We start from the raw sequence: 14,995 nt of genomic DNA, 5'->3' as shown, positions 1-14,995 counted from the left end.
TTTCTCAAGATCATCCATATGATCCTTAGAGACATATGGAAAAATTATGGGATTTTTTTTTTTTTAAGAGAAATCAAGGCTTTATTTATAGGACTCGGGAAAAAAGGGTCAAAAAAGTCCTCCAGGGCTTATGCCATCTTTTACCCCTTACAAAACCTCTCAAAGGCATGGGCTATGTCCGGCATGTTATGTCTGGAGCCCAGCATGCTGGCTATCGATGGCTCATCAAATGTTGATGCCTTAACAATGTTATTCTATGCCGAGCTTCCCAAACCACCACTGTGGCTAGAGCTTCCCTAGAAGGCACGCAGGCTGGGCTTCCACGTGGCATAAATCCCCTCAGATGTCTGTCTGTGTTGTGAGAAAAAAGATCCCAAATGGACATCATCAAAACTTGCTTTTAAGCTTCATCAGCCAGGAGCAGCCACCCTCCGCCTGGGGCTACTTCGGCCCGACTTGCAGGGCAGTGCCCCGGGGCTCTGGGTCCCCTACCTGAGGCCTTACCAGTTTTACGTATAGACATATAGAAGTCCAGGTGTGAAGGTCATGAAGTCACCCTCAGCCTTCTCACCCCAAGCAGAAGCAGCAACCCAGCTGGGTGCCTAGTGTGTATGTTTTCAGTGCACAGGATGAATTTCAGCAGGCTGGCTCCTAACGCAGACGCGCCTCGCCAGCTTCCGCCTGCCTCTCATGAAAGGCCTTCTGCGGCAGGTGGGAGACAGACCCTTTCAGCTCCAGTCCCTCTGGTCCTGGGCCCTGGTGGCCGACAGTCCCCTGGGCTACGCTGACGCTGGGTTTGACAGGGTGTGTCACTGACCACAGAGGACATGCCTTGCTTTCAGATTTTACAGCTTAAAGGCTAACGGAGGAGGCCCTGCATTCCTTCCTCCTGTCTTGGTCTAAAGGCCAACGGGTCTTCAGACTTCCCACTGAGGTCCTTGGACTGTTCTTGATGGCTTCCATCAATAAAAATTGAGCACTTAAAATTTCTTTTGTTTTCTGTCAATACCTGTATTTTAAAGAGTTTTAAGAGGTCCTTAATTACACAGTTCAAAGACTGTCAGTAATGATCTAAATGCTAGTTTTTCACTGACCTATTCACACAATCTTCTTTGGGGCCTGAACCTGCTCTGCTGCTTGGCCATAGGGCACCTGTCCGCGTTTGACTCCGGGATCCTAAGTTAGTGACAGAAATACATCAATAACTCCGGTCAAGTACTTGAAGCTCCTTGGCTGACAGAAATTGCTCAAGTAAGGAAGCACCACACCACGGTGAGGAGCTGCACAAAGTTGGTTAATCAGGGGACCAAGGAGGACGGCCAAGAGGTGGTGAGACAAGCAGCCGCCCGTGGCTGCTGCTGCCTGTCTGTGGGTGTGTCATCTGCAGCCTGTAGACAGAACAGACTCCCGTGTCAACATCTGTTCGAAGAAAGCATCACATAAGGAAAACAGGAACACATTTTTTGATTTCTCCAAAAAAAAGTCAGCTCAGACTCAAGTAAGCCAAAGCTATAACATGCAAGAGGACACGGTGACTCCTGCACCTGGGGCCACAGCCCTGGGGTGGGCAGCCTGGCTCCCGACGCGCCCATTTCCTTTCCACTGATTACTTCAAGATGACACACCTCGAATCACTGGGGGGGCAACTGAGTGCTGAATGTTTAAGGGACGGGGGACTCTCACATATGAAATTCAGGAAAACGGCAAAGGTGAAAGAAATATCTGTCATAGTCCAAAATGTACATGTACCATATTAACCTGTGAACCTTTTTTCGAATAAGTATTTGTATGCTGTAGGTACAAATAAACAAAATAATTGTATTTTGAAATAAAACTTATTTAATGATATAAAAATATGGTATTAAATGCCTTTTTAAGAGGTAAGTAACTTCACAAGTCTTCTGATTTTATAATTGAAAAATCAATGAGACTGCTCTGTGCCTTCCTCCCACACTAAAACGCACAGCTCGGCCTGTCTGCCGCTTCCCACCGCACAACAGGGGGGCCCCCCAGTGCCACCCCACCGACCTCGAGGCCAGTCTGCTTTTTAAAGTCAGAGACAAGAAACTGTTCTGGTACTTTTTCCTTCAGTTGCTTTCCTGAGGAGGAACATCAGCCTTCTGAGAGAAAACGGAGTATTTATAATCTAAAGCAGCTCTCTGTTGACTTTGAAGGAAAGCTGTTTCTCATCTAACTTCGCTTACTTGAGCTGAAAGCTTTAGTTCACAAAATACATTTAGAGCTACGTGTTGCGAGCATGCAGAAGAAAGAAGTAAGACTCTGAAATGAAATAAAGGCTAGAATGAAAAGCTGACGAGCAGCCAGTGTTCTACCGGCACGTGCGGCCCCAGGCAGACACCCCTTGAGGCCCCGGAGAGGAGCGCCCGTGCCCAGGCCCAGCCCTGGCTCGGTCCCACCGTCTCTTGGAAGAAACATCTGGCAACTACAATAGCCAAGTCTTCATAGTGTTGGTCCTTATTTCTTCCCGAGTTTTAGTCTTGTGAATGTGAATCATTAAAAACACATGCAATTTCCCAAGTTTCAAAAGACAGATAAGGCAAAAAAAAGTCATGTCTGGTGCCCACTTGGGTTCGTGTCTGAGCTCTGCGGAGAACACAGGAGGCTAAAGCAGAGGCAGGCACCGCCTCTCCAGCAGCGAGTCCAGCTGGCCTGTTTCCCTCCTAACCTTCCAGCTTCCCATTTACCTACGAATCTGGGGGTTTAATCTGTCTGGGTGCCGCAGCAAGCAGGTCAGAAGTCGTCGTCACTCTCATCCAGGGGCTCAGGTCTCCGGACCCCGCGGCGGGCCTTAGGTGGGGAGGCAGCGATGCTCTCATCTTCCAAGTCGTCATCCTCCTCTTCGCCATCTTCCATGTCGATCTCACTGTCCTCTGAGTCCTCCTGAAGGAGAAAGACAGCAAATACCACTGTAGGTCCCCTCCTCACTGACACACCTTGTCAGCAGAGACCCTACCTCTTTTTTACTTGCGGCTCGATAACTAGCAACCCCCACGTGAAGGGAGTGCTTGGCAGAGAAGCAGCCGGGCTGTGAGGGCAGAAGAAGGGGATCAACATCAGATATCATTGCCAAAATACAGATGCAAACATGTCACGTGACCAGTGCCCTCACACACCAACATGTGCCCAAGTTTGCTGCAGGGCCGGCTTTCCCACTGCTGCCTCAGAGACACCTTGGGGTCTGCACCGAGGCCTGCTGGGGGCCCAGACCCACCAGGGGCTTGGAGAGGGGACAGGGGGGCTTATTTTGGCTTTTGCCAGATTGGGGATGGAAAGTCACACAGGAAATGAGAATAAAGAGCAAAATAAGAAGCCCTCTCTTCTTGTCATCCAGACCTACAGTGAACAGTTGAGCTGGATTTTAAAGCTGGTTCACCTGTAGCCCCGGTAAACCAGGATCATTGTTCACTCTATCCAGATCATTCCACCAGCACACATACACACATGCTGCAATTACCTTCTTAAAAAGAAGAGAACAAAACCCCGAACTTCATGCCACCTTCCCGTCCGGCTACTCTGCCCCACTTCTCTATCACCTTGTGCCAGGGCCGTCTGACCAAGACTTGGACTCACTGCCCCCCAAGCACACTCTCGTCTGGCTCCCGCCCCGCCAGCTCCGACGGAAGCACTCCGCAGTCCTAACCCCTGGGTGGCCCTCAGCTCCCATTTGGCCATGGGCTGCATCTGACCCAGGACCTCTCCATGCTGCAGGGTGCCCTTCTCTCAGGGCGCCTGCTCCTCCACACTGGTGTCCTCGCGTACCCCTCCCTCTTCATCTCCTTGCCCACGCAATGCAGGGCCAGCTCAGGCCCTTGGGCCTCCTTTCCTCTGTTCTCTTCCCAAGCAATCACATGTGTTCGTGTGGCGTGAGACCACCTAGATGTGGATGGCTCCCCAGATTCAATCTACAGCTCAGATATGACCCCCTAACTCCAGACTTGAATTTCAAATGGCTACTCAGCACCAGCATGTGGGCGTCCAGCAGGCAGCTCACACTTACATCCAGAATCAAATTATTAACTGCCCTCCAAGCCCTGTCCTCGGGCCTGCCCCACCTCAGGAAGTGAAACTGCTTTCAGCCGATTTGCCACAACTGAGGCACCTTCATTTCTCTGCCTCTTAACATCCACCCAGCTAGCAGAACTTCATGGCTGTGACCTTGGAAACTGACCCAGAATCTGGCTACTGCCCAACACCAGCTGCACTCCCTAGGCTAAGCAGCCATCACCACCCGGGGCCTGGACTATGGTGGAAGCCACCTAACTGGTGTCTCTGAAACGCCACTCAGCTCTTGGCAATTCCCCTCCAGTGCACTCGGAGAAGACATGAGTCCTTGTCACACGGCAAAGCCCCCGCTGCCTCTTGCCACTCCTGCCCCACCTTCACTCCACCCCAGCCTTGCTGCCACCTGTGGCCCCCGAGGGCAGGCCACATTCCCCGCACCTCAGATGCCCCTCCCCAGCACATCCCTGCTTTCACTCAGGCCTCTGCCCCAATGTCACCTTGTCAAGAGGCCTTCCCTGACCAGAGATGTTAATGTCCTCTCTCAACCCTGCCTCGGTCCCCTGAACCCGCTTTTTCTTCTTACCACTATGACCCCTGATGCGTTCACTTGATCACTGCTGGAGTGCAAGCTTCAGAAAGGCAGGGCTTGTTCCTGCTCACAGCTGTATCCCCATACTCCATCACAGCACGTGGCACCTGACAGGCACTCAGTAGTATCTGCCGGGTGAACGAGTGAGCACGAAGGGGATGAGTCCCTACGCTGAGGGGAACTCAAGGCAACAGCTCCTTGAAATGAACGAACAATCATGACAGGCACTGCAGCTAAGGCATCACTTCCACGAGGAGAAAGCTACACAAATGAGCCAGCAGATTGCGAGGCTGGCCAGTGCTCCCAGCAGCAGCACCCACGCCAGGCCTCCCCTACCACTGTCTCGAATAGGAAGTTGGGTGGGCAGATGCTATGTGACCATCCATCCCCTACTTTGTTAAAAATTTCTGAGGTGTTTCTCTGAAAACTGTCTCCTATGAATTCAGGACCCCATCTCCTCGGTGCTTCCTGCCCAGCAAACCTGAGTAACCTCTCCCTCCTGTGAACAGTATATGCCGCTGGTGCAGGAACAGCAGGCCCATGCTCGTCTCCGTGCAGCCACTGTGCCATGCTCCAGGCAACCGGGGCGTTCCAGCTGATGGGAGGCCTGTCATCTGCCAGTCCAGCCACCTTTGCCCTTGGGCCAAGCAGCACTGCCAGGGGATGAATGAAGCAGGCAGGGCCGGAGTGCCAGACGGTGCGGCCCCAATAGCTGGGCCCCGGCAAGGGCCCTTGTTGCCCGTTCTGGCTAGTTTCCCAGTCGGTGATCCACTTGGCAGCACTCAAGGTGCGTTGGCCTGACGCTGCAGCCTCCCGCCCTGCCTTTCCCTGGCCCTGGTCTTTGGGGAGCCTCCTTCTCATGCTCACTCCCCAGAAGGGGGCTAGAGGGCAGGCTGGACTTGCCCTGGGGCCCTTGGCAGCACCCCTTCTTTCCTGGGTTACAGCTCAAGAGCCTGAGGACCTCGTTTGTCTCTTGGCTCAGCACCTGCCCCTCCCCCTGAGCACAGGGGCCATGAGGTCATTTCACCGTCCCCTGTGGGCCCACTTTGAGTGGTTTCCTGCCCAGAGGACAGGGGCATCACTTGGGGAAGAGTGTCTGCTAGTCCTGAGCAAGTTGGCACACGTGCACACACACACACACACACACACAAGCCCTGAGAGAGCAGGCACACATGCGCGTGCGCACACACACACATAAGCCCTGAGTGGGCAGGCATGCGTGCATGTGCACACACACACACACAAGCCCTGAGCGGGCAGGCACATATGCGCACACACACACACACAAGCCCTGAGCAGATGGGCACGCATGCACACACACACATGCTGTGGTGGAAGTGAGCACCGACGGCTTTCTGGAGCGCAGTCTTGCATCTACCTAAGGGCTGCTGCAGTGCCCACCTTTGGAAAGAAAGAATGGAAAGAACAGTGAGAAGCAGAAGGTGCAGCAAGCACGTTCACTTGAAAGAGAAGAAATGAGCCATCAGCAAGCAAAATCTAGCCCCTTCGGGGGCCAAATTCTGCCACAAACTCAGTGCTGGGCCAGGCTGAGAGGCAGCACCACGCCTCAGACACATGTAGCCCCTTGGCAGCTCATCTACGAGGACAGCCCAGGAGCAGGAGGAAGTGAAGCGCTGCAGGGAGCCGGGCACACTCACATCGTCATCCGAGTCTCCCCCCTGCATTGTGCCCACGATGCGTTTGCTGAGTCTTCCTGAGGAGAATAAAAGCATGAAGAAATTAGGAAAACCTTGTAAAATAAGGCAGGAAGCCTTAGATTTTCATTCAAGATTTTCTTTCTTTGGAAAGTTGGGAAAAAGAAGAATCACACTAAAAAAGTTTACTTAATTAAGTAGCATGCAAGTAAGAATCAGCTTTCTTAGGACCACAGGTAAGAGCATTCGATGACCACGGAGCAGGTTAAGGGCTGAATCCTGATCAACAGGGCAATCCTGCCCGGTTGATCAGGATTCAGCCCGGGAGCAGCACCCTGGCAGTGGGTTTCCAGGCCCCAATGCTAGGCAACTGTGACCAGCCCTGGCCATGGCGCTGTGACAGGGCACGGGGAGGGGGGCGAGAGAAGGAGGCGGCACCTTTCACGAGGCCCTCCATGGCCATCCGCGGCTCGGACAGCCGTCTCTCTTCCAGTTCGCTGTCAGAGTCATCGTCCTCCCGGACGTCAATGTCGGAGTCACGATTGCCTGGCAGGAACACAAGCAGGCAAGACAAAGTGCGGCGGCATCGCTGCTTCTAAAGCAGCCCCTGTCCAGCACGGCACTTGTGCAAAAGCCATCCACACTTCTCAGCCTTTCTTTTGATAACGTTAGATTTTATGAAACTCTTGGGATTTGCCTGTAGATATGCAGCAAAGACCTTTAACACAGATAATGATATGCTGTTGTTTTTTTAAAACATTTCCAAAGAGAGAAAACAGTGAGTCAGGACACATCAATTAGAAACACTATTCCAGGATGTGAAACTAAAACTGGATAACCAGCTGTCAAAGTAGCTGGAAGTTCTTGGTTAGCTGATGGGAAAAAAACATTACACTCAGTGTTAGGCTGTGTTCCCAGAGCTCGAGCTCCTTGAGGACAGCAAAGGCGAGGAGGCGGAGCCTGCCAATGACGTCAGCAAGTGCTCAAAACAAGGCTGGAGTGAGGAGGCCAGGCTAGGATCGGCAACGAAAATGGGTGCTGGTGATGTTCCTTACTAGGAATAATTCCGCTGTAAAGATATCTAAAGAGGTCATTCCCAGGGCAATGGCCTTTCACATTAAATTCGTGAATACTCTTCTGGAGTCTTGCGTAGGTTGGAGATTTCCCAGGGGAAACTTACAGAAGGAGTTTCCACACTGGGGAGAAAAGGCTTCCTCGCCCAGGGAGAGACACAGCTGGGAGGGATGGAACTGGAGCAGTCTGACCACTGACTCAGCATCAGTTGGGGTAGATGGTAACTGTCAGTCTACAAAAAGGTGCGGCTTCAGCCCTTCTGTAAGAGGGTAATGAACCGGCAGCTGAGGCCAGCCGGGCACTGAGGGAAGGTCTTGGGCTTCCTTCAGCCACGGAGAGAAGAGCTGGGCTCTCTGGCAGGGAGGCGCAACCCAGGGCGGTGGGGAAGGTGTCAGCAGTAGCATCCTACAGGACTTCAACACGACTGATGTGGGGACTGCCACTTCACAAAAGCCTTTACAGAGAATACAATTAAATAGTAACACAAGTAAAGACTACAAAATGAAATCACTACTCAACTTAGTTCACTTTTTACTTCATCCAGGAAAATCATGACATTAAATCCTTACACCATTCACTATAAATTAAACAATAACATGAATTTCAAAATTACTTTAATACATGTTTCTGGGTCCATATGAAATAATATTGACAAGGACAACTCAAAGCAATACACTGAGGACTGAGCAGAATAACTAAAGTTAAACACATGAGGACATTGGGATCACTGAGTTGTCAGTGATGTGTTGAAATTAGGTATAGTGAGAGAAATCAGGAAAACAACTCCATTCACAATTGTATCAAAAAGAGTAAAATACCTAGGAATAAACCTAACCAAGGAAGTGAAAGACCTATACTCTGAAAACTACAAGACACTCATGAGAGAAATTAAAGATACCAATAAATGGAAACACATCCCATGCTCATGGATAGGAAGAATTAATATTGTCAAAACAGCCAACCTGCCTAAAGCAATGTACAGATTGAATGCAATCCCTATCAAAATACCAACAGCATTCTTCAATGAACTAGAGCAAATAGTTCGAAAATTCATATGGAACCACAAAAGACCCTGAATAACCAAAAGCAATCCTGAGGAGGAATAAAGCAGAGGAGATTATGCTCCCCAACTTCAAGCTCTACTACAAAGCCACAGTAATCAAGACAATTTGGTACTGGCACAAGAACAGACCCATAGACCAATGGAACAGACTAGAGAGCCCAGATATAAACCCAAGCATATATTAATATATGATAAAGCAGCCATGGATATACAATGGGGAAATGACAGCCTCTTCAACAGCTGGTGTTGGCAAAACTGGACAGCTACATGCAAGAGAATGGAACTGGATCACTGTCTAACCCCATACACAAAAGTAAACTCAAAATGGATCAAAGACCTGAATGTAAGTCATGAAACCATAAAACTCTTAAAAGAAAATATAGGCAAAAATCTCTTGAATACAAACATGAGCACCTTTTTCCTGGACACATCTCCTCAGGCAAGGGAAACAAAAGCAAAAATGAACAAATGGGACTACATCAAACTAAAAAGCTTCTGTACAGCAAAGGACACCATCAGCAGAACAAAAAGGCATCCTACAGTATGGAGAATATATTTGTAAATGACAGATCCGACAAGGGGTTAACACCCAAAATATATAAAGAACTCACACACCTCAATACCCAAAAATCAAATAATCCTATTAAAAAATGGGCCGAGGATATGAACAGACACTTCTCCAACTAAGAAATTCAGATGGCCAACAGGCACATGAAAAGATGCTCCACATCATTAATTATCAGGGAAATGCAAATTAAAACCACAGTGAGATATCACCTCACACCAGTAAGGATGGCCAACATAGAAAAGACAAGGAACAACAAATGCTGGCAAAGAAGTGCAGAAAGGTGAACCCTTCTACACTGCTAGTGGGAATGTAAAATATAAAGCAGTATGGAGGTCCCTCAAAAAACTAAAAATAGAAATACCATTTGACCCAGGAATTCCACTCTTAGGAATTTACCCAAATAAAAACAACTTCTCAGATTCAAAGACATATGCACCCCTATGTTTATCGAAGCACTATTTATAATAGTCAATATATGGGAGCAACCTAAGTGTCCATCAGTAGATAGACGGAATACTATTCAGCCATAAGAAAGAAACAAATCCTACCATTTGCAACAACATTAATGGAGTTAGAGGGTATTATGCTCAGTGAAATAAGTCAGGCAAAGAAAGACAAATACCAAATGATTTCCCTCATTTTGTGGAGTATAACAACGAAGCAAAACTGAAGGAACAAAACAGCAGCAGACTCACAGAACCCAAGAAGGGACCAGCGACTACGAAAGAGGGTGGATGGGGGAAGGCGGGGGGTGGGAGGGAGAAGGGGATTGTGGGGTATCATGATTGGTGCACATGGTGTGTGTGGGGTCACAGGGAGGACAGTGTAGCTCAGAGAGCACAAATAGGGGCTCTGTGGCATCTTGCTGCACTGATGGTCAGTGGCTGCGGTAGGGTGTGGGGGGCACTCAATAGTGGGGGTGAATGTAGTAACCACATTGTTTTTCTTGGGAAACCTTCATAAGAGTGTATATCAATGATACCTTAATAAAAAAAAATTAGGTATGGTGGACAAGGGTGCCAGTGTGATTCAATGGGGAAAGGATGGTCTTTCCAAAAATTGGTGCTGGGACAACTGGATAGGATGAGGTTGGACCCCTACGTCACATCATACGCAAAAAATAATTCAAGATGGATCAGGGACTTAAATAAGAGTTAAAACTGTAAAAGTCCTAGAAGAAAACATTGGAGCAAATCTCAGTAACCTTAAATTAGGCAGTGTTTTTTTAGATATGACATTAAAAGCATAATTAACAAGAAAAAAACTGATAAACTGGACTTCATTAAAACTGTACCATAGAGGACATCATCAAGAAAACGAAAAAATGGCCCATAGAATGGAAGTAAGAATTTGCAGATTACAAATCCATAAGGGTCTAATACCAGAAAGTATAAAGAACTCTTACAACACTTACAGAATGTATAAAGAAAAATAACTCAATTTTAAAACATGCAAAGGACTTCAATAGACCTCTCTCCAAAGAAGACATAAAAATGGCCAAAAGCACTTAAAATGATGCTCCATTCCATCAGCCACCAGAAAAATTCAAATCCAAAGCACAGTGAGATCCTGCTTCATACCCACTTAAACGACAGGCAGTTTCTCCTTTCAGATCAGCACTGCCCAACAGAAACATGCCAGCCACAGATGTAATTTAAAATCTCTAGGAACTACATAAAAGTAAAAAGAAACAGGTGAATTAATTCAGTAATATATTTTATTTCACCTGATACATATAAAATGTCATTTCAATAAGTAATCCATGTAAAAAATTATTAATGAGTACTTTTACTTTTCTTTCATACAACATCCTCAAAGTCTGGTGTTTATTTTCCACAAACAGTGCATCTTACTTTGAACTAGCCACATTTTAAGTGCCTGAGAGCGGCACATGCTTGTGGCTAGGTATACTGGATACACAGTGCCTGACACACAGTAGGCACACAGTAAATAAATGTTAAATGCATGAATATCTACTCTCTGCAACACCATAAAAACTGAACTATAGCAAGGTTTCTCAAGTCCTTTCCAGAAATTTCTGGGTCATTTATGAATTCAGAGGACTCTTTAAGTTCCTAATGCTACAGTGCTAAATCCTACAGAAGACAGTTAAAAACTTACCACCTCCAATGTTTAAAAGAATGGTGGGGAGATGAACAGCTGTCGTGGACATCTGAACAAAGTCCTGGAGCTGTCTAACCTATGGGGCCCCTCCAGCATTCGCCCCTCTCTAACCACTCAGACTTTCTGCCCCACGTCCCTTACTCCAAACCCCCAAAGCCAAATCCCAGTGAGTTCACCTCCTGCTTAACAGATTCGTACCTATCAGATATGAGCCCTTCAAGCACATGACCCACCTTCCAACTCATGTGACCTGCTTGAACTCGAGTCCTGCACATTCACACATGTCCTCACTCAGCGCATCTCGTCCCCTCCCCTGGGCTCTGCTTCCCAAGCTGCCCCTGAACTCCCAGGATGCTCCTCATCTGGCATCTCCTTTCTCCCATTGTACTGATTTCATCTTTGCTTAAACAGCGTCCCCACCAGGAGACAACCCTCCGTTTAGAGCTACGACTCCGTCACACTCGCCGTCCCCCCGAGTGCTCTGCATTCGCCCCCACGCCCCTCTCCGCCTCTCACGTGCAGCTCACTCATGACCAGTCTCCTCTGGCTGGCATGTAGGACTGGCGGAGGCAAGGACCGCCGTCTTGCCCACTGATGCGCCCACAGCACAGCAATACTCACGACCGCTCTGTGGCCATGAATCAGCTGCCTGCAGAGTCCTGAACAAGGCGATCTCTCCCCGCTCTTGGATTCTGCTCATTCTTGTCCCTAATTCATGTCTTTGTACTAGATTTTTCTGTTCAGGGAAGTCTTTCACAGATGGGAAAATTCCAAAAGTCTTCCTTTATAGATTTCCCCCACGATCCCAATACTCTGGGCAGTGCTCACACATATGCAGAAAAGCAAAGAAGAAGAGCACATCCTAAGAAGGTCAGGATGAATGGAACTAAGAAGGGTCCTTCATATTTTCATATTTTCCTAACTTCTTTGCCCACCCCAAGCTAATTAGCATTATCCTTCAAGTTGGTTTAAACTGGAATTATCTTTCCGAAAAAAACCCAAAAAAACTAAATCGCAACACATGCTCAAAGAATCTTTGTCTTTCAAGAGATCCGGAACCTATAGATCACAGAATTAAAGTCTGAGAACAGAAGAATAAAGCGAGATCACTGAGAAAGGTTCTGACGTGCTGGCCAGGGGACAGAGCAGGCAGGCAGCCAACAAGCCGGGGCCCTGGGAGCGGGAGAGGCCATGCAGGCTTGTCACCTAGGGCTGCCTCGGGCTCCCCTGACTGGCCTGGGACCAGAAAGCTGACGGGCTGCTTTGGCTACAGAGGCCCTTGGAATCTCCCAAACTTGCCCTTGAGGACTTCTCAGCAATCCCTGCTCCCCTTCCACTTTCCTAAAACTCAGGAGGGACCAGCACAGACCAAATACAAAGGGAGAGAAGCACAGGAGGAAAGGACAGAAAGCGCGAGCACGCCTGAAGGCCCAGGTGTACTGGCCTCAAGCCTGAGGGAATTAAGTCAAAACAAAAGCCATCGAGACAAAAGTGCGACAAGCGGGAGAAGCAACTCGAGCGATGTGGTGCCAACCCAGCATGAAGACCACGCACGGGCGCCGCTCTCAGGCCGGCCCTACGCCGCACCAGCCAGTCACAGAGAGCACCCCTTCCCAGGCCCTAGGTCTCACACTAGGTGATCCCCATGTCCCTATAGCCAACCGCCTTACTGAACGATTTTGGATTATTTGGGGACAAATGGTGGGTGGGTGTGGTGGGGGACTATCTTCCAGCAAGTGACCACTTACACTGCATCATGATACATGCTTCCTAGCAGTTTGCCCTAAAACAACCAGCCCCACAGACCTCCAGGACCAAGCTTTCTTTTATAGTTGCATATTATATATAATTGAAACTAACTGTGTCATTTGAACAGGGAAAACAGTCTTCTAGTTGGCATGGAAACCAAATGTGCTTTCAGTGCGATGTGATCTAGAACAGTCTCTTGAGCTCTTGAGTGAGTTAAATAGAAAATAGAAAAGTTGAGAGAATTCCCTTTTGAAAATAAATCAAATGCACATGTACATTTTTCCAGGTGAATGTAACTACAGCACAAAGGCCTCTGTGTAAACAGTACGACCTTACCTGAACTCTTGAGGAGTCGGTTTTCTTCTTCCTTTAGCTTGTTCTGCATCAGACGTAGAGTATTTTCAGCTTCCTGAGGACAGGGGAAGAAGACCCAGAAGAGATGGCCCTTTGTGGACTGATTATTCTCTAGCACTGGGTGAGTCCCAATGGGACCAGGGAAGACCTAACTCCCCGAGGGAGAAGAGCGTCGATGACACCCCCACACCGTCCCGCAACAGCTCATGGCCCTCGGGGCAGGAGGCTGCCCGCAGTGACCCTCTGACTGGCCCCCACTGTGCCCTGCTCCACCATCCTTCACTGCCTCCGGAGGAACCCGTATGGCCCAGCGAAACACCCAGCTGTGTGCCTGATGGGACATGGCACAGGAGCACATGCTTCACAGATGGCAGTACAGGCCTCTTGTTCTTGAAAGAATAAAGCACGAGTTTGATCATTTTTCTGCTCTGCACAGTCCAGCCCCAAAAGACGCCAAACGGTGGGAATGATCAGGATGAACAAAGAAAAAAATAAACACTAGTCTTAATTCCTGGGGAAACTAAAGCTAATACCTCAGTTAGGTTACAAATTGTGGCCCTGACTACTGCTGAGAGAGAATGGGAGAGGGAATTGGCTTTTAGTATTTTGTTGTTGTTCTAAACATAAAAATCAAGCACTGTTTCACACAGGAGATATTCTGAGGGACTGGGTGCTATAAGCAGAGGGCAGGTGTGAGCATGAGAGAAAAAGAGGCTAAGAGCCTGTGAAGGAGGAAGAACATGAATCCCGAAGCACAGCCCTGAACCTGGGACGGCCCCATGCTATAAAACATGTGGTCGACTTATTTTCACAGGCCCTTTTCTATTCTTTCGCAGGCACCCAATGTTTAAAATGCCAGGAACTCTGGGCTTTTCACTGCCTTCAAAACATGCCTGCCCTGTGCTCCGGCCTGCCTCTGCCACACAGCGATGGTGACACTGGGTTCCTGGTTAGAAGAAACATGAGCACACGATGTGTTAGTTCCTCACAACCAGCCTTCTCGGACAACAAAATAGCTCCACTAATTCAAATGTTCAGGCCTGTAAGAAGGCTGGCATCACCTTTATACCAAAAGCTGTCAAGGACAGTGTGAGAAAGGGAGACTGCAGACCAATTTCACAATGAACATGGAGTCCAAGTGACTAGTCTTGGGTAAGCAGAAATATCCCTAAGGGATATGGACAACTCAAAAAGTGACAGCAACTTGGCCCAATTTCCTTTGCTCTGAATTCTGTATTTATCAACTGGGGCTGGGATCCGAAATGCCCTTTCCTAAATGGCCTTCAACACTGGGATGTGAGGATCCTGTAAGACAGCTAGTCAGGTTCTGGGTCGTGTGCATTCCCCATGGCAGCCGGCAGGCGGCGATCCCCCTTCACAAAGCAGTCGCTGACAAGCGGGTTGGGGTGACTCAGTTTGCCAGGGCTTGAACATCTCTGCATGAGCTGACCGAGCAAGTCTGTAGGTCAGTATTCAAGACCAGCTACATACTTTGTGGAACTCAGGACAAAATGAAAGGTACTTAAAAATCATTAAGAAGTTCAAGCCAGTGACAGCAGAGCACTCAGCCAGGCAGCACAGGCCCTCCTGAGCTTGGAGCCTCGTGCGACCACCCAGCTCACAGGTCAGCCCTGTGGACAGTCCAGGTTGACCCGACCCCCAGGACACCTGGCCCGCACAGATCTGACAGCCCAGGAGTGTGGGCTGTGCTACCTGAGAGTGGTCTGCAGACTAGTCGGGAGGAAAAACATTCCCAGAGGTAGTTTTCACAGTGATATTTACGAACTGACACCTCC

The 14,995-nt window shown here is 48.7% G+C and overlaps 1 protein-coding gene across 4 annotated transcripts in view; it reads right to left on the bottom strand.

The window, feature by feature from the left end:
* Positions 1-380: 380 nt before the first annotated feature.
* Positions 381-14,995, bottom strand: part of CLUAP1 (clusterin associated protein 1) — a 31,441-nt gene continuing 16,826 nt past the window's right edge. For 2 of the 4 annotated variants that reach the window (XM_036920423.2, XM_036920420.2), the window contains exons 9-12: positions 13,182-13,254; positions 6,706-6,813; positions 6,271-6,326; positions 1,817-2,901 (exon numbers count right to left, since the gene is read on the bottom strand). In XM_036920423.2, the coding sequence (XP_036776318.1) occupies positions 2,752-2,901; positions 6,271-6,326; positions 6,706-6,813; positions 13,182-13,254 (387 nt within the window). In that variant the 3' untranslated portion in view covers positions 1,817-2,751. Of the gene's footprint in view, positions 1,420-1,816; positions 2,902-6,270; positions 6,327-6,705; positions 6,814-13,181; positions 13,255-14,995 lie in introns of those variants that run through there. The other 2 variants (XM_036920421.2, XM_036920422.2) reach the window with 2 other exon arrangements.

This window comes from Manis pentadactyla, chromosome 10 (genome assembly GCF_030020395.1).
Source record: "Manis pentadactyla isolate mManPen7 chromosome 10, mManPen7.hap1, whole genome shotgun sequence".
NCBI classification, from domain to species: Eukaryota; Metazoa; Chordata; class Mammalia; order Pholidota; family Manidae; genus Manis; species Manis pentadactyla.
The sequence above is the reverse complement of the archived record's forward strand: the minus strand, read 5'-3'. Positions and strand labels throughout refer to the sequence as shown.